The sequence below is a fragment of the Notolepis coatsorum genome (genome assembly GCF_963971535.1).
Source record: "Notolepis coatsorum genome assembly, chromosome: 15".
In the NCBI taxonomy this organism is placed as follows: Eukaryota; Metazoa; Chordata; class Actinopteri; order Aulopiformes; family Paralepididae; genus Notolepis; species Notolepis coatsorum.
In genome coordinates, this window is record NC_140179.1 from 30,746,068 (window position 1) to 30,766,856 (window position 20,789).

At 43.1% G+C, this 20,789-nt stretch overlaps 1 protein-coding gene across 1 annotated transcript in view; it reads right to left on the reverse strand.

The window, feature by feature from the left end:
* LOC311241792 (rho GTPase-activating protein 8-like) overlaps window positions 1-8,742 on the reverse strand; it is a 75,491-nt gene extending 66,749 nt beyond the window's left edge. Inside the window, exons 1-2 of the mRNA XM_084330697.1 lie at window positions 8,631-8,742; window positions 5,202-5,269 (exon numbers count right to left, since the gene is read on the reverse strand). Coding sequence (XP_084186823.1) covers window positions 5,202-5,241 — 40 coding nt within the window. The 5' untranslated portion in view covers window positions 5,242-5,269; window positions 8,631-8,742. The remainder of the gene's footprint in view (window positions 1-5,201; window positions 5,270-8,630) is intronic.
* Between the last annotated feature and the right edge of the window lie 12,047 nt (window positions 8,743-20,789).

Consider the following 20,789-nt stretch of genomic DNA (forward strand, 5'->3'; position numbering starts at 1 on the left):
ACATATATATATATATATATCCACATCTGTCTGTACATACCTGTATATAATCCTTTTTACACATCTGTAGATACTATATCTATATCTGTACATATCCCTTACCTACTCTTACTAGTTACGCTGCTGGCCAGTATGACTTACTACCATAGTGTCTTATACCTGTATCACTGTACACATTAATACTACAACTCTGTACATACATCTGATTAGCACTATTACTCAGTAGTACTAATTTATATATTTTATACCCAGTTAAATCACATGTACATTGTATATATTACTATTGCACGTTACGGTTACATTTGCACTCTGGTTGGATGCTAAACTTCCTTTCATTGTAGTAGTCTGTACTTGTGCTGTATGATGACAATACATTTTAATCTAATCTAATGATTGTAGAATCAAGAAAAGAGGGCAGGGTTTGAGAATTATCCGTTTATGTGGCCCTTTCATCAAGAATATGATGAGAATCACGTATTTTTGTAGGTAAATGACCTCATACTTTCACATTGCCAGTGACCGTCTCTTCTGACTGGACGCTGTACATCTTTTTCCGTTACAGAGACCTAACATGCAGCTCTACGCCAATATTATGGGAAACATGTTTAAAAGATAAGATTTAAATGTCCTCTCTTTGCGGTCAGTAGAAAGCTAAGGCTGCAAACTAGCCTAGCTTAGCACAAATTTATGGAAGCGGATACGTACCAGCTAGCCTAGATGTTGGCCAAAAACACCTCTCTCTGAGTTTTAAGGTAGGCCAGTGGTATGTATCCGCTTCCATTCATTTGTCCTAAGCTAGGCTAGATTGCAGCCAGATAGCTTTCTACTGTAACTGGACGCACAGAGACGAAATTGGTATCCATCTTTTTGTCTGACTCTCTTTTTTCCAGTTGACCAAAATCTCCCCTTAATCACTCATTTCTGAATGGATTTTTATGAAATTTGGACATGTACTACATAAGACGTCAGGCTATGGACCCAGGGTGTTTTCCAGCAATTTTTTTGTAGTGACTGTTAGTAGTAGTCGAGTCACTAAATTTCAAGTTCATGTCGAGTCTCGAGTCCCCAGTGTTCAAGTCAGAGTCCAAGTCACCAAAGAAGAGCCCAAGTCGAGTCAGAGTTGAGTCCCCATTACCCTAGTCCGAGTCATCAAGGTTGAGTCCACTCTGGCAGTCAAAGAGTTGACATACAAATAAAAAAAGTTCTACATTATACATAAATCACACAGCGGTCACCATTTCAAAGGGAGTTTATTTACTTTGTCACACAATAGCCAAACAAATGCACTAGCCATCAATATCTTATGCCAAATGATTAGGGCCTATTACAAAATGTTTTAAAAATAAATAAATGTATTAATCAATTAACAAGTTTGAGTCCTCGTCTGCACCTTCCTAGTCTGAATGCAGTCAATGCTCGAGTCAAAGTCTGAGTCATCAGTGCTCAAGTCCCAGTCGAGTCACGAGTCCTGAAAATCAGTCCAGGACTCGGACTCGAGTACTGCAACACTGTCTGTGACAATATCAGTATCTATCGGTCAATGATAATGATGTTTTCATATATCGGTCCGATGAGCAAAACTGAGCAGAGATATTTATAGTATATAAGCAAACATATCGGCCGGTGATGCTGATTTTTTTATAGATTACATCGGTGCAATGAGCAAAACTGAGCCTATGGGAACAACTGATTATTATTTTTCTGCCTAGCTGCCTGTGTGTGTGTGTGTTTATTTTTGACCATGCCGAGTTTGGTTGGGTAACGTTACTTGTAACATGTGACCATAACGCAGCACAGGGTTGTGGGCTAACATTGTTTCAGAACAAAAATAGTATGTACAAAATATTATCATCATGGAAATATTTTTTGTTTATACAGATCATATGCGTTATGCGAGACGTCCAGATCAGGACAGGACGTCGCCTTCATCCAAATCGGATTCACTCTTGCTCTCCAGCTCGTCACTGTCTATATTGAGAGTCCAAAATAAATTGGCCCAACTCACATCTGTCCTCTTCGCCGTGAACACAGAATTCGCCAATTCGATTAAGAGCTGCTCGCTGCCAATGCTGATGCTGTTTTATCCATGGCTTTTCTCCAGAAATAGAGCCCCTGTCAATGTTTATGGAGATCAACAAGTGATGTCACAGTCAGCGAAACTACGGACCGAAACTACTTAGCCACTCCCCTCAAACTATTGTAGTTTTTTCATAAAGAGCGGGGGACAATAGACCACCGCAACACTTCCGGGATTCTGAAATCGGGGAGGAGATAGCGGGGGGAGCATATGAATGAATGTGGATGAGAGCCGTGATGTAAGTGGTTGCAGATACGGCTGTGGGGGTGCTAGAGACATGATCGAATAGACGTTTATGCGCCTCAATCTCCTGAACACGGCGCGACCCATTCCTAATCGATCAGAACTAAATCGGCAGAGAAAAAGCCCATTTTAAAGCACCTATTCTCCATGCACATGCGCAGATTGCCCATGGAGTCTGGACGACGCGAGATGACGCACAAATGAATGTGGACTGTTCCATCAGAGGGGGGAGCTTCGGTGGCCAGTGTCCTTTCAGCCGAACAGGATAATGAAAAAATTATCCCACTAAATGGCCAGACGCGTCTTATGGCGACATCTACAATTACCTCATTGAGTCTCCAGGTAGACTAATGTTTATATTTAAGTGCAGCGGTCTGTAGCCACTCACATTACCACCGAAGCTCCCCCTCTGATGGAACAGTCCACATTCATTCGTGCGTCATCTCGCGTCGTCCAGACTCCATGGGCAATCTGTGCATGTGCATGGGAAATAGGTGCTTTAAAATGGGCTTTTTCTCTGCCGATTTAGTTCTGATCGATTAGGAATGGGTCGCGCCGTGTTCAGGAGATTGAGGCGCATAAACGTCTATTCGATCATGTCTCTAGCACCCCCACAGCCGTATCTGCAACCACTTACATCACGGCTCTCATCCACATTCATTAATTTGCTCCCCCCGCAATCTCCTCCCCGATTTCAATGTAACGCGGAAGTGTAGTGGTCTATACTGCCGGACTATCTAACTAAAATTAACATATTTACAAGTCATATTAAGTTAGGGAAATAAGGACACAGATAGGGGTGACAGTGGCTCAGGAGGTAGAGCAGTCATCTGGCAATCCGGAGGTTACCAGTTTGATTCCCGCTCCTCCCGGGCAGCATGTCGAAGTGTCCTTTGCGCTCGTTACCAATGCAAGAGACTCCGGTCTCGACTCCCCGAGTCAGCATTGCCTGCGGCTTGGACCAGTCGTCATACTATCTCAATTGGCAGAGGTAGCGGGTGGAAAGTTGATGGGTGGGGATTGGACGTTGTGGACAGCGACTCCTACAGGTCGGTTAGGTGATGCCTGTACAGCAGAGACAGGAAGTATCGGAGGCAGCATGAGCCTCCCACGCGTTACTCCTCGCCACTGAGAGTCTGCGCTGTCTGGTGAAAAGATGCGACAGGCTGCCTCCTCGTGTACCGGAGGGGACACGTGATGCAAGGCTTCTATCCTCACTATAGCCGACCAGTGGGAGACATAGTCTAGCAACGTTCAAGACAGGGGAGGGGAGAATTGAAGGGTAGAATTGGCGATACGAAATTGGGATGGGAGAAAAATAGAAAAAATAAGGAGAAAAAGTGGATCCAAAAAAATAAAAACTCAAAATTGCCAATATCTCAATTTTGACCTATTTCAAAATCTCGTGACTACCGTAACAAGGCAGGTTTTACCGTGCCAAGTCACATATCGACATCGTGATACCGGTTACCGGCCATAAGAGAAATAGTTAATAGCGGTTAATGGTATCTGCCAAAATTGTCATAATTTTGCATCCCTACATATAATATCGCCCAGTCCTACCAGGCAGTGCCTCAGGCTCTTACCTATCTCTGCCCAGTCCTACCAGGCAGTGCCTCTCTTACCTATCTCTGCCCAGTCCTACCAGGCAGTGCCTCTCTTACCTATCTCTGCCCAGTCCTACCAGTCAGTGCCTATCTTACCTATCTCTGCCCAGTCCTACCAGTCAGTGCCTCTCTTACCTATCTCTGCCCAGTCCTACCAGTCAGTGCCTCTCTTACCTATCTCTGCCCAGTCCTACCAGGCAGTGCCTCTCTTACCTATCTCTGCCCAGTCCTACCAGTCAGTGCCTCTCTTACCTATCTCTGCCCAGTCCTACCAGGCAGTGCCTCTCTTACCTATCTCTGCCCAGTCCTACCAGTCAGTGCCTCTCTTACCTATCTCTGCCCAGTCCTACCAGTCAGTGCCTCTCTTACCTATCTCTGCCCAGTCCTACCAGTCAGTGCCTCTCTTACCTATCTCTGCCCAGTCCTACCAGTCAGTGCCTCTCTTACCTATCTCTGCCCAGTCCTACCAGTCAGTGCCTCTCTTACCTATCTCTGCTAGAGCCATATGGAATCCGCGATCACGGAATCGCGGACGGAATCGCGGAATTGAGCAATAAAAATGGAATCCACTATAAAAAAATAAAATAATTTTTTTTTTTTTTTTTTTACTTTTTTTTTTATGTTGTGGGACTTGTACAGCACTTTGTTCAACTTTGTCAGTGCTGTAAAGTTTAAACCTTTTAAAATCTTAGACAAACAAAACACTTTGCTTTCATGAAATATTGTAAGCCGTCATTTGAGGCTTTATAAAAGCAGCACAATGAACACAAATCTGTCAGTGCCGAGTCCGACCTCATCTTAAATAACAAACAGCATTGCTTGTTGTAGTTAACAAAGAGAGGCAGAGTTGATTTTGCAAAAATATATATAATTTTTTTTTTTTTTTAATAATCAAATTTGATTTTCATATTCGAATCCCATGCCCATCGAACGAAGCTTCGAAGCTTCAAAGTATTTAAGACAGCCCTATTAAATGGACTGTTATATCTTATTAAATTGTGGACATTTATTCATTCCCACTTATTAGACACTATTTCTGATGGTAAAATGAGCGTACAAAGCAAAATACAGAATTCTGAAATATTAAAACGGAAAAAACGGAATTTGGAAAAAAATAAAATGGAATTTGGAAAAAAATAAAACGGATTTCATATGGCTCTAATCTCTGCCCAGTCCTACCAGTCAGTGCCTCTCTTACCTATCTCTGCCCAGTCCTACCAGTCAGTGCCTCTCTTACCTATCTCTGCCCAGTCCTACCAGTCAGTGCCTCTTACCTATCTCTGCGAGCTGCTCCAGATCAGCGGTTGAGATCATGGTGGATGGCTGTACGTCTGTTCATGCACTAGAAAAAACAAAAAACAAAGACACATCAAATCTGTGCATTATGTCTTGACAGTTACCATAACAACACTGCATTGATAGGTGAACACGTAAAGTTCACAGGTGAGTAACAGGTGGGCAAAACTGAAGTAACGTTAGGTGAGCATTACTTTGTCCTGCACTCACTTAGCATTTAATCAATCTTTATGTTTTTCAAGTGGCATATACCTTCAGAGTTTTTGTTAGCTTAAAAAGGTAATACAAGTGTAACGGCACCATTTGTAACAGTGTTCACTAGGCATTTATCACTCTGCACCTGTCCTCCGATGGCCTCGAAGGAGTGAGTTTACACCAAGAGGGTGACCACTGCAAGGTTTCTACCATGCGACACAACGATCACTCTCTGAATATACCTGCATATAACCGGCCTCTATATATTTACTTAACACCCGAATATAACCCATAGCTCTGTATGATAGCATATTTACCTGCACATAGTCCTTTTACATATCTGTACTAGGCCTATATCTGTACACAGGGAACAAAATAAGTACCCGCCAACCGCGGGCAGATTTAAGGTTTGGCGACTAACAATAGGAAGTCTGCCCGCCACCTGGCGTGTAGTTCATATCGATACTCTTATTTTGAAAATCCTGTGCGGGTCTCATTTCCGCCCCAAGCGCAGCTCCAGTCATAATATCTATGGCTCCGGCAGCTAGCAACGTTCGGTTCATATGATACTCTTATTTTGAAAAAACCTGTGGCAACTCCGCAAGTCATATCCGCCCAGTCAGTGCTTCTGCTCGCATTAAAGCCGAGCAGGGCTACACAGCAGTGCGCCTATTTTGCTAGCTGAAATAAGTCTGTGGTGTTTTTTTTCTCTCACAACGGGTCAAATGCATCTAACATGCCTTGCATCGTCGCCATTCCTTTATGCCCACATCGCCCGAAATGAACGTTACGTTAGCGTAAGCTAACAAGCTAATCCTGATCAGAGGCAGAGCCATAGTGAACAGCAGACAGTGTGGACTGAGGAAAGGGAAATGGGGGGGCACTCTCCCTTTCCCTGTGTGTGTGCGTGCGTTTGGAAAGACGATGAAGTCACTAGTCAGGACTCAGGACAGGAGTATATTATAGTAAACTGAGGATTGCTGAGGATGGACAGATAATGTTGATATTCAAATATAAAAAAGTTTCGAGAGGAGTGGAAGTTTGAAGACAGACTAGACTACAATATGATGCAGGGGTGGTGAGTTGAAACAGTGTGTGTGTGTCCGACCCCACTTCTATGTTTCAATAAATTATTTGCATTTAAAACTATTAACGCTGACTCATTCCTTCAGTCCACTCAAAATTATGCTAATAGCATATGTTGTTTATGATATTCATTGAAAATAGCATATGAGAGTATTATAATAGTAATAATAACACATGGCGATATACTAAAAAGCTATTTATAATTTTTGGCTGGTAAAAAATCTGCCTGGCTGGTAGTTTTTAAAATCTACCAGCCAAATGGCTGGTAAGTCAAAAAGTTAATTTTGTTCCCTGTTACATATCTTACTCTTACTAGTTACACTGCTGGCCAGTATGACTACTACAATACTGACTTTACACCTGTATCACTGTACATATTATACTACAACTCTGTACACATCTGATTAGCACTACACTCAGTAGTACTCATTCTCATTTGTATATTTCTTGTACCCAGTTTAATCTCCTGTACATTGTATATTGCACTTTACTGTTACATTTGCACTCTGGTTGGATGCCAAACTTATTTTCGTTGTACTGTATAAATGAATGACAATACATTTACATTTAGTCATTTAGCTGACACTTTTATCCAAAGCGACTTACAAGTTCTGTACGACAGGTCATCAGGAAGGATACAACTCTATCAGCTGAGTAACAATATTCATCAAAGTGTTGCGTGTTACAGTGTAGGTTAGTTTATTATACACATTATACAATACATTTTAAACTAATCAAATCTATAATCGCGTTGTAGCATTTAGCTGGAACAAACCAAGCCTGCCATGGGTGGAATTTAACATGCAATTTCCTTTACGATAGAATAGGGTGGACCGTGGAGTGAATTACTGTGAAGTCAGTCGTGTTAAGCGATGGAGAGCCCTCCTGTTCATTCAAAAGCCAATGAATAGAAGCTCCTGAAAGCTAGGTATAGGCCTATAAGGTATGCGAGCGACTGAGTCAAGGGAACAAAGCATTTCAAAACCAATTTCATTACTGCAGACTTCCAAACAGGCCTTAAGAGAATCTATAGTTGTCGTGAGAAGTGGCTATTCCTTTTCAGCACACATTAAGTTAAATTAGGCTATACTTTATTAATCCACGTGGGGACATTATTCCTCTGCATTTGACCCGTCCATAAGAGCAGGGGGCAGCCACAGACCCCAAGGGACCAACTCCGGTTCTAATGCCAGTAGTACCTTGGTCACTATATAATATTAACGACAGCAATCCTTCATTAATATTATATATTATGAAGTGATTGGAGTGATTATAATGTATGGTACTGGGACATCACCAGATTCAAAAACTTGTAATGGCTCGTGGTTATAATATTCATAACCAATGTCAGGTCAAGGTGTCAAGTCCAGTTGTACAGTGTCCCCCCCCCCCCCCCCCCCACCCCCACCCAACCCTCCCCCACCCCACCTACCCAACCTCCTCCAATGTACAGTTTTTACGTCAAATGTACTCTCTTTTCTGGACTCTTTTTGTATCACAAACAGTACTGTATTTGCAAATCTGGTATGTCAATGTCATAAATGTATAGATGTAGCAGTACTGTCTATCTGTATGTCATGTATGTCATATATGTCCTGATGAATTGAAAAGGGGGGATCCTGATGTAGACGAAAGTATTTCTCTGGTCTGCATCCACTTAACAATTGTGTGTATTGAGCTGTACTGTACCCATTCTGCAATCTAATACAGTGTAATGGGAAATATTAAAGGACTAAACGATGAGCCGTTTACAAATCATTCTGAGTCATTATTTATAATAAGAAGAAAGTTTATTAACAATATTTCCACGACAACAGTTTACAATCAATCAATCAAACATTCGTGTCGACTAAACGTTGTATATAGTGTAACTTTTGCCTGTTAGCGAGAAGGCTATATCATTGGAAGTAGATAGGAGTCTATAAATCTACAGTCGCACTGTCAACACCTGAGATTACCTGTATGACCAAAACCAACGAGGCTGAAATATCACACGTTAGGTCCGTTGTTAGCCTCATCAAAATATAGTATTTATTTTATCGAGACAGTCAAATTATTATTGATTTTAACGAATTATTTGGACCAATAAACAGACTTGAAACATCGCGATACGTTAAAACGCTTACCTTGCTTTAATACGGAGTTAGTGTATTATTATTTATCCATGGCATGATCAGGTAAAACTTTGTGGCAGAAGTTAGAACTTCCTCAACCAGCGAGAGCCATTTTTGTTGGGCGATCAATTCACTGCGCATGCGCGATGCTTTTTGGTCGAGAAAGGCAAGAGTGGTGTGTTCTGTGTGTTGAGGCGTTTTTCCGTTGAGCATCCAGATGACGTCATAACGCCGCCAGGGAGGGATAGACGCGTCTCTACAATTCGTAGCCGCATTTCTGCAGACCCCTCTCTGATTGGTTGAACTCTATTTTTGCAGACCCCTCCCATTTCTGCAGACCCCTCTCTGATTGGTTGAGCGAAGCCCCTCTCTGATTGGCCCCCCGCATGAGCCGAGACAAGCTCCTCTAGCCAGGAGTCGAAACTCCGTTAACTCCAGAGAGAGAGGCTGAACGCAATTTATACGCATGGAAGTATTGATTACGCCATAACGAATCATTAAAAAAATATACCGTTAACTGGAATATGTTGTGTGTGCCTTTACACATGTTGGATAGGATTATGTAATTGGTTTGTATAGCGTCGCGTATAACGTTATTTCGCGTGACTTCACGGTTTATTCACATTTCACAACACAGCCAGCGGTCAACTTGTTTACACTCCCCACTTACTGTACAATGTAACATTTAGATTAACCCAGTTGTCTATCTGTATGTCATATGTTACGATGAATTGAAAATGGGGGACCCTGATGTAAACAAGACGAAAGTCTTTCTCTGGGGTCTGCATTCCCTTAACAATTGTATGTATTGAGCTGTACTGTGTACTGTATACCCATTCTGCAATCTGTTAATAAAGTTTTCAATCAATTCAATCAATCAATAACTAGACAGTTACAATATAACATTTAGATTAATTAACCCAGTTAATGCCTTAAGAGAGAGAGGCTGGTGGTCAAGTCAAGAGTTATTTGTCACAAGTTGTTTATTAGCCTAGACATTTTCAATTCATCATCTTGTTTACATCAGGGTCCCCCATGTTCAATTCATGATAACATATATGACATACAGGTAGACAGATGGACAGTACTGCTACATTTAGACATTTATGACATACCAGATTTTGAACTTGTGGTAGGCCTAGACATTTTCAATTCATCGTCTTGTTTACATCAGGGTCCCCCATGTTCAATTCATGATAACATATATGACATACAGGTAGACAGATGGACAGTACTGCTACATCTAGACATTTATGACATACCAGATTTTGAACTTGTGGTAGGCCTAGACATTTTCAATTCATCGTCTTGTTTACATCAGGGTCCCCCATGTTCAATTCATGATAACATATATGACATACAGGTAGACAGATGGACAGTACTGCTACATCTAGACATTTATGACATACCAGATTTTGAACTTGTGGTAGGCCTAGACATTTTCAATTCATCGTCTTGTTTACATCAGGGTCCCCCATGTTCAATTCATGATAACATATATGACATATATGTATGGGCCACTCTCCAGGTGACCTGCATCGACCTTGCCCACACCAGGATCTCCTCCTCAGACTGGTGAGTCATTCGCACAGTGGCCTCAAAAGAGGTATGGTCAACGCAGGTCCAGGATGGGTTCACCGCACGTCTGTACGTGCAGACATGATATGTGTAACCCTTCGGTAAAAGTCCTTCAACACACAAGCAACAAGATGTTATTTTTTTGAAAGCCAGTAAATACTGACAAAAAAAAGCATAGACACTTAGAAGAAGCAATGTATAGTCCCCCCACCCACCCAACCTCCTCCAATGTACAGTTTCTACGTCAAATGTATAGCCTTTCTTTTCTGGACTCTTTTTGTATCACAAACAGTACTGTATTTGTAAATCTGGTATGTCATAAATGTCTAGATGTAGCAGTACTGTCTATCTGTCTACCTGTATGTCATATATGTTATCATGAATTGAACATGGGGGACCCTGATGTAAACAAGACGATGAATTGAAAATGTCTAGGCCTACCACAAGTTCAAAATCTGGTATGTCATAAATGTCTAGATGTAGCAGTACTGTCCATCTGTCTACCTGTATGTCATATATGTTATCATGAATTGAACATGGGGGACCCTGATGTAAACACGACGATGAATTGTGAAATGTGAATAAACCGTGAAGTCACGCGAAATAACGTTATACGCGACGCTATACAAACCAATTACATAATCCTATCCAACATGTGTAAAGGCACACACAACATATTCCAGTTAACGGTATATATCTTTTAATGATTCGTTATGGCGTAATCAATACTTCCATGCGTATAAATTGCGTTCAGCCTCTCTCTCTGGAGTTAACGGAGTTTCGACTCCTGGCTAGAGGAGCCTGTCTCGGCTCATGCGGGGGGCCAATCAGAGAGGGGCTTCGCTCAACCAATCAGAGAGGGGTCTGTAAAAATGGGAGGGGTCTGCAAAAATGGAGTTCAACCAATCAGAGAGGGGTCTGCAGAAATGCGGCTACGAATTGTAGAGACGCGGGATAGACCATAGATATCTATGACCACTACACTTCCGCGTTACATTGAAATCGGGGAGGAGATTGCGGGGGGGTCAAAAGAATGAATGTGGATGAGAGCCTTGACATTAAGTGATTGCAGATACGGCTGTGGGGGTGCTAGAGACATGATCGAATAGACTTGTATGCGCCTGAGTCTCCTGAACACGGCGCGAGACATTCCTAATCGATCAGAACTAAATTGGCAGCGAAAAATACCGTTTTTAAGCATCGATTTCCCCATGCACATGCGCAGATTGGCCACGGAGTGTGACGCAATGTACATCCACCTGGAATGTTCCATTAAAGGGGGTGTTGTGTTGTGAGAATGATAAGATAGAATTAAATATACAGTAAAAGGAATACAGTACAAATATACAGAAGTCTACAGTAAGTGTAATATTGCACAGTGTTGTGGATTTATAATCAGTAGCTTAGGCTACATAGTAGGCTAATAACAGCCTATTCTAGTCTAGCAGGTGCTGGTATAGACTAGTAATGTTGATTTTCAGTCATCTATGACATTTTTGGCTAGATATACCGTATATCTAGTCAAAAAATGTCATTATATGTCATATATGTCATATATTATACTCTATACCAGCACCTGCTAGACTAGAATAGGCTGTTATTAGCCTACTATGTAGCCTAAGCTACTGATTATAAATGCACAACACTGTGCAATATTACACTTACTGTAGACTTCTGTATATTTGTACTGTATTCCTTTTACTGTATATTTAATTCTATCTTATCATTCTCACAACACAACACCCCCTCTAATGCCCCTCTAATGGAACATTCCAGGTGGATGTACGTTGCGTCACACTCCGTGGCCAATCTGCGCATGTGCATGGGGAAATCGATGCTTAAAAACTGTCTTTTTCGCTGCCAATTTAGTTCTGATCGATTAGGAATATCTCGCGCTGTGTTCAGGAGACTCAGGCGCATACAAGTCTATTCGATCATGTCTCTAGCACCCCCACAGCCGTATCTGCAATCACTTAATGTCAAGGCTCTCATCCACATTCATTCATTTGATCCCCGCAATCTCCTCCCCGATTTCAGAATCTCGGAAGTGTTGCGGTGGTCTATGTGAGAGGACCCCGACTAAGTTCAAGTTTTGTTTTATTTATCTATGATATAATGTACATTACAGTGAAATGATTGGTTCTGTTTGATTGATTGATTTTGAAAACTGTATTAACAGATTGCAGAATGGTACAATACACAGTACGGCTCAATACACACAATTGTTAAGGGTTGCAGACCAGAGAAAGACTTCCGTCTTGTTTACATCAGGGTCCCCCATTTTCAATTCATCATATGACATACATGACATACAGATAGACTGTATGAGCCCCCTAGCCCCTGAGATTGTGCTTCATACAGTAAAAAGAATAAAGGCCAAACACTAAATATAAAAATAATAAAATATACAATATACAAACTAAAGTAACTAGTACAAAGTGAAGTACGAAATGCAAACAATAAAGTATAAATTCAAGCTTTTTAAAATGCAAGAATTAGGTAGGGATGTCGTGCAAATCCTTTTGTATAATAAATAGATACACAATATGGTGTAGTGTTGAAAGTGTCTAAAGTATGTCCAATGTAAAGTGTCTAAAGTAAATGTTAAAGTGAGTGTGTGAATGAATGAATGAATGATTTAACAGATTGCAGAATGGGTACAATACAGTACGGCTCAATACATACAATTGTTAAGGGGATGCAGACCTGAGAAAGACGTTTGTCTTGTTTCCATCAGGGTCCCCCATTTTCAATTCATATAGACATTTATGACATACACAACATACATGACATTTATGGCATAGGGACATATAGGTATTTAGTACTGATACATTTGTGACATAAACGGTATTCAAATATACAGTACTGTTACCCCTAGATCCTGACAGAGCATATACATATGATGGGGAGGGGACTGTACATTAGGAGGGGGTGGGTGGGTGGGAGAGAAATATACATACGGCGGGGAGGGAATATATACATGCGGTGGGGAGGAGACTGTCTATTAGGAGGTGGTGGTGGTGGTGTGCATGTGGATGTGTGTGCAATGACTGTAGATGGATGTGTGAAATAGAATGTATTCACCTCTTTCAAGCGGATCTAGACTGAATCCATAATCATTCATGTTCATCGCATCGTTTTCCCAAGTAGTGGGATTGATACAGTATCAAACTGGTGCAATTTACATACAAAATGGGGTCCTTTTGAGGAAATAAAACAAAATAATACTATTCTGGAAAATGTATAGTTTTCATCAGAGAAAAGTTTTACTTTTCGTTGTTACAATTTTGCAACTAGGTCGAATTATTATTATGAAATTGCATGTATCCCCAAATAGAAACATAATCTTTTGGCCAATTATTTATAGATTATTTATAGATTTATAGATGCAGTTGGTGAGGCTGTGAGCTGGTGTCTTGGTATAAAGGCGGTGGTGTAGTGGTTAACACTGTCGCCTCACAGCTAGGATGTGGGTTCGTTTCCCGCTTGGCGACCAGGTTGCCGTGTTGCCAGTTACCCAGGTGGGGTATCTCCCGGGCCTTTCTGTGTGGAGTTTGCATGTTTGCATGTTCTCCCTGTGCTCTCCCGATAAGATAAACCCAATGGAAAAACATGCACAACAGATCGCCAACGCTGTCGCGTCCCTGACGAAGACGGACAGGAGCACTTGGATTGGTGGGGAAGGACGACGGGATGGGAGGTGCAGAGAAAATGTTTTCAGTATGTGTGTGTTCCTGTGTGTCACCCATCTCAGGTGTGTGTGTGTTAATCTGATGACAAATAAAGACTTATACTTGTACTTAAAGGCTAAGGCCTTAGTCTCTCAGACCTATAAGCTAATTAATGCAGGACACACAGGCTCAGGGTAAGTCCTGCATACTAGTAACTGAAATATTTCACCATACATTTACTATTTATAGATGTCCCTACAACCCACAGCCGTAAAATAATGTGAATCCCTACCCACCTTCAAAACCGCTCTCAAAGACCACCTATGGGAGGCTGCAATTCTAAACTGGCCCCGGTAAATGTCCAACCCCCCCCCCCCCCCCACCCAACCCCCTCCAATGTAGAGTTTCTTCCCCCTCAAATGTTCTTTTAGAAACTCTGTCTGTAAATAAACAGTACTGTATATTTGTATATCTTGTATGTCATAAATGTCTGGATGTAACAGTACTGTGTATGTCATAAATGTCATGATGAATTGAACATGGGGGACCCTGATGTAAACAAGACGAAAGTCTTTCTCTGGTCTGCATCCCCTTAACAATTGTGTGTATTGAGCCGTATACTGTATTGTACCCATTCTGCAATCTGTTAATACAATTTTCAATCAATCAATCAAACCTTTTCCGTTGGTTACTTAAAGGCCCCATCAGTGATCCAAACGTAGACAAATGGACGACCCCACCACCAGAAATGACGACGGAGACGTGGTTTCATTCTCGGGATGATAGACATAGCTTTTGATCCAGAATCAGATTTTAGAATGGATTCAAACAGTTCCAAATAGCATGTTTTGAATCTACAGATAAAGCTCTGGGTAAGCCCTATATTGTTAGGGTAGCGTTTAACTTGAGCCCAAGAGCAGAACACAGGGAGAGGAATGGAGCGGTTTAGGTTGTTTAATCCAAAGGTACCATGCAGACAGGGCTATGAATGTACAGGAATGTGCGACAGGTGTGAGCAGGAGCACTCCTTGTGATTACAGGAACGTCCAGGCGGGTGGTGTCTTGGGAGACAGCGTAGACCGAGTGGCAGGCGATCCTAGGTAGGTGTAGCAACACTCGGACAGGGAGTGGCAGGAAACCCAGGTCTCTTGACAGGGCTAGTGATGACCTGACGAGTCTCAGGTGCGTCGATTGATCCCAGGTGACAGCGTGTGGAAGCTGGGATAGGAAGCTGCCCATATAAGGGCGTGGAAGCAGCAGGAGAGAGAGAGGCCCTGGCCGTGATTGTAACATAATGAAGCACATTCTCAGGGGCTCATTCAGAACCAAGCATTTCACTGTAATGTACATGTATACTTTATACGTGACAAATAAAACAAAACTTGAATAAACCCAATTTATGGTAAAAATAAAGAAATCAATTAAAGAAATCACAGATTGGGGCTTTAACCCATGTCTCATGGAAGAGAAATGCTGTATATCCTAAATGTGTATTTGATAATGTCATATGGGGAATGCAAGCATATGAATGTGGCCAACACATAGAATGACTCAAGATTCAAGAGGATTATGGCGGCTGGGTGGCGCAGCGGTCTAAGCGCTCGTCACCAACGCGAGAGACACCGGTATCGAATCCGGCTGTCAGCGTTGCCTCCGGCTTGGCCGGCCGTCATACTGACTCAATTGGCAGAGCCAATTGGAAGTCGATGAGTGGTAATCTGGTCGTTGTAAACAGCGACTCCTACAGGTCAGTCAGGGCGCCTGCACAGCAAGGACAGGAGATGGCGAGGGTAGTGTGAGCCTCCCACACGTTACACCTCACCAATGAGAGTCCGCGCTGGCGGGTGAAAAGATGTGGCTGGCTGACTCCGTATCGGAGGGGACATGCAATAGATTCTTCAACCCTCCCTACGACCGACCAGTGGGGGGCACATGCGAGCAACGATCAAGACAGGGGAAGGGGGAATTGGCACGACTAAATTGGGATGGGAGAAAAAAACAGAAAAAGAAGGAGAAAAAGTGGATACAAAAAAAAAGATTCAAGAGGTTTATTCATCACATAAAGTACACACAAGACATATAGTGAATTGCATACACAGATGGCATTCAGATTTTAGGTGCTGTAAGTGATATTGTTTTGTTGAAATTAGTGTTAAATAGCTCTACATTCCGACAGCCATCACTGATATAGAGTGTCGTACTATACTGTATTGCACATCGTTGCGGGCAAGACCACCCACATTTCATTGTATACTTGTATGCCGTGACAAATAAAACTCTTGACTTGTCTTGACTTGACGGCCGAAAGTGTCTGTGGGGAGTAGAATTGACGGTGTATGTACTTCCCCTGGAAGCTGCCTCCGAACGGACCAAACTTTTCCCGAATCCTGGCGGCAAACAAGCTAGAACGTCCCGGTCATGTAGTAGATTCTTCAGGCAAAGCCGTTGCAGTGGCTTAAACGAGGAAATATTGTGCACTTCACACGTTTCTATAATTGTTTAGTCGAAACCGGAAAGCCTGTAGCCGGTACTTCCTGTACTTCTGTTTAAATTTTTTTATTATCATTTTCCCCCTCCTTTTTCCCCCGTTTTTCTCCCATCCCAATGTTAGTCGTTATGCCAATTCCCGATCCCCTTCCTGGTCGCTGCGCACCTACCCCCTACAGTCGGTGTGGGAGACTGGAGGCTATCACATGCTTCCTCCGACACATGTGTAGCCAATCAACCGCTTCTTTTCACCTGGCAGCGCGGACTCTCACTGAGAGGGTGTAACGTGTGGAAGGATCACACTATCCCCCTTAGATCCTTTCCTCGCTGAGCAGGCGCCCCGACCGAACTGTAGGAGTCGCTGTTTACAACGACCAGGACCCACCCACCAGCTTTCCCACCGTCTAACACTGCCAATTGTGTTAGTACGACGGCTGGCCAAGCCGGAAGCAACGCCAAGAGCTGGGCTCGATACCAGTATCTCCTGCGTTGGTGGCGAGCGCCTTGCCCACTGCGCCACCCAGCCGCACCCCCTGTACTTCCGTTTTCACACTTTTTTTTTTTGATCCACTTTTTCTCCCATTTTTTCTATATTTTTCTCCCATCCCAATTTCGTATCATCCAATTCAACCCTCCCCTGTCACGAACGCTGTTTCTTGCCTCCCACAAGCCGGCTGCAATGTGGACTAAGTCATACATAGCACAAGTCCCCTCCGGTACTTGAGGTAACAGCAGTCGCATCTTTTCACCTGCGCAGCTCGATCTCTCAGTGTCGAGGAGTAACGCGTGGGAGGCTCACGCTGCCCCCGACACTTCCTGATTCTACTGCGCAGGCGCACCAACCGACTTGTAGGAGTCGCTTGTTCACAACGTTCGATCCCCACCCTTCAGTTTTCCCTCCCCGTAATACGGCCAATGTGTATTACTGCGGACGACCAGCTAAACTGAAAACAATGTGGAGAGCTGGATTCGAACACGCGAATCCTAGCGTCTCCACACTGGTGGCGAGTGCCTTGCCCACTACACCACCTAGCCGCCTTCGTTTTCACACTTTAGGAGGCATAGCTTTACCAGCCTAAGAGCGGAGGGACTGGGAGACCCATGTTACTGACCAAACACTATTGTCAGTCATGGCTGTCGGAGTGTACTGTAGAGCTATTATTTTAACATGTGGACCAGTTATTTTAACAAAGAAAATACCATTTACAGCTCATTTAACACACACCCTATTATTTGGCATGTTCATTTGGCATATTTCTCAGTTCTCTGAAACTCCACTTAATTGGACACAAGTGCCAGTCAAGTGTTTGTTGGCCTTTGTTTCAGTCTACCCTCCAGCAAGGCTACTTTAAATACCATCGCTTGGTCGATGCTACTTAAATCTGGCAGAGATTGGCAGCGGACACCGACTCTGTGAAGCACGACATGATGGCACTGAGCTCGGTTTTACGAGAGAGAGAGAGAGAGAGAGAGAGAGAGAGAGAGAGAGAGAGAGAGAGAGAGAGAGAGAGAGAGAGAGAGAGAGAGAGAGAGAGAGAGAGAGAGACAGAGACAGAGAGAGAGAAACACGTGATGTTATGGTAAGAAATATGCAGGGGATTTTCTTCACGACGAGCAGGGAGAAACCGTGGCGAATCTGAGGTGATTAGGGACATATAAAATGTTCTCTGTAAATACAGTCTTTCTCACTGTACATGTTCTGCTCAAGGCGCATGCGAATTGCTCCCTGTGTATCTCATCTCACACGCTCGGGGGGAAGCTCATTTGGATGCATGTCCGACACAAAAAACTCAAATAATATTTCATCTTTCATGATGATATTATGGACACAGACAGTCAGACAGTAGAGAACAGCAGATGCGGCCAGACTTGTAAAGTCTAGGGAAAGCCTGCCCTCTGCTGGGAGAGCTTGCGCTACTGCGCCCCGGTCCTGTTGAGAGGGTTCTCGCGAGATTCTACCGATCTTCAATTCCATCCGTTTACTCTGTTAATCCAGAAGGGGGAGTGTTGCTTGACTGATCTCTTTCAAAGTGGGTGGAATATTGTTCACTCAGTGAACCACTGGATAGTGGTAATATGATTTTAGAAGAAGATACAGATGCGTCCATCACATGCCCACTTACCCACCTATCACAGACCATCCACACACACACACACACACACACACACACACACACACACACACACACACACACACACACACACACACACACACACACACACACACACACACACACACACACGTGCGGCACACTATCGATATTCCGCAGCCGTGCATAGGTGGCCTTAGCTATGTTTCACCCGCTTCAACTGAAACGGGCCCCACTCGCTGAGGGCCCGGATTGACAAAGCAAACACACCCTGGATCGATAAAGCAAATGCGCGCGCATTGAGAAAATATGGATAACTGATGCGCGGTGGAAAAGCTTGAAAAGGCACCAACACAGAAAGATGTTTACTGACAAAGTCTTTCACCTTGTAGAAGAAACCTTGCTCCTGACTGTTACGACCCTTTCCACTCTGTCTCCATTGTCCGCCTACTGTATGTAGCAGTGGCGGCCGCTGGCGCTGGTGCCTTGTAGGTCGCAGTTCACGTTAATAGGTCGAGTTGAAAATGTAATGCTCTGAGATGCTCTGGAGCAATCTCTCTCTGTCTCTCGGATCAATCAAATCAAATAATTAACACATGTATGTTGTCATTTTAAACAACTCACCATTCATTCATTATGCATCAGCAGCAGCTAAATTAATGTTATAGTTCACAACACAGCAGCGCGTTTTGAATCGCTAGCCTATTAATTATCGTCTCAGCAAGCACAGTCAATACTTTTTTCCGTAGCCGCATTTCGCGGAGACAGCTGTGTATAGCGAGAGAGAGAGAGAGAGAGAGAGAGAGAGAGAGAGAGAGAGAGAGAGAGACTCACTGTTTAGTTGAAACGTCCAGGGCAGGAGAGCTTGATAAACGTGTATAATCCACTGTTGATGTATTCCAGACCACTGTCCACTGTCTCCAGACTGCATCCGCCATATAGCTTGTTAGCCAAGTGTTAGCTTGTTAGCACAACACAAGTACATTTCTTTGTCCATTTTTCCGCGTCGAACAGACTGCAAACTACCTGGCGTTCTATCGCCATGCTCTAAGACAAACTCTAACCTTAACCAACTTTGAAAGAGTGCCTAAGCTTAACCATCTAAAGAACTTGCAGTCACGGCACGCTCTGCTGCCTGCATTTCACAACAACACAACAACACACACAACTATCTCTCACCAACGGACCGGAATAAGCTAGAATTGGAACATTAGAAATTGGATTCGGCCAATCAGAGATCGTCTCTGTGAAATTCTGCTACGGAAAAAAATACTGGCGTCGGCCAATCAGAGAGCGTCTCCGCGAAATGCGGCTACAGAAATTCTTGACGCTACTGGCTAGACCGCTTCAAATCGCGCCCGGATTCCAACATAATAGTCATATTTCAACGCACACCGCGTTATGCACTGATTGGCTGTGACGGATACAGCGATCAAACTGTGACGCGCACTCAGAGCGCTATCGCGTCTAGCCCGGGCCGAGAAATACGAAAAAATAAAAAAAAATAAAAAAAACGTCACTTCCTGCTCAGGAAAACGAGTGTTTTTTTATTTGAGATAATAACGTTATATTGTGCATTGGAAATACAAACATACTTAAAATGAGTAAATATTATTAATTTTAAACATGTTTATATTATTTATAGGGCTATAAAACAAAAAACTAAAAAGTTTTATTTTCTTCTTCTTCTCTGATTTAACAGCAGTCAGCAGGTGGGTCGGCGCCCTTGCGCCCCCAGTGGCAGAGCCGCCACTGGTATGTAGTTGTTGTTGTGTTGACAGGTACTGGAGGTGGGCGTGGCTGGAGCGCTAATCAGCGGAACGGGAAACACCTGGGCCCGGTGTTCCCATGCTCCTGTTAAAACACTTGCAAAGCTTTTTAGTTGCTGCCGGGCACTCTCCTTATGGGACGCCGTTAGTTTGATTTGATGCCTTTGATTTCTGTGTGCATTATACAACATTACACCTATATACACTTTACCATGCATGCACTCACTTACACTACTGATATCACTGACTTCACACACCACTGTTTAATTTTGTTAGTGTTTCCTCGTTTTGACTATAGTAGTTAAATAAATAATTTGTTAATTGACTTTGATTGTCTGCGTCTCCCTCTTTGTCATGGGACTCATGGCCGTACCGGCCGGTTTGTGACACTGACATAAACCAAGTCCTGTACATCTCCAGGGTCTAGTTGAGCTGCGTCGTGGTGAGTTGGGCACAGTGGCCACAGCAGCTTTCCCGCCTTATGTGCAAATATAATAAATTGTTTATATAAGATAAGGGCCCCATATTTTTAGATGTATATAAGGCTGCCTCTTCTGGCATAGCATACCAATCGTG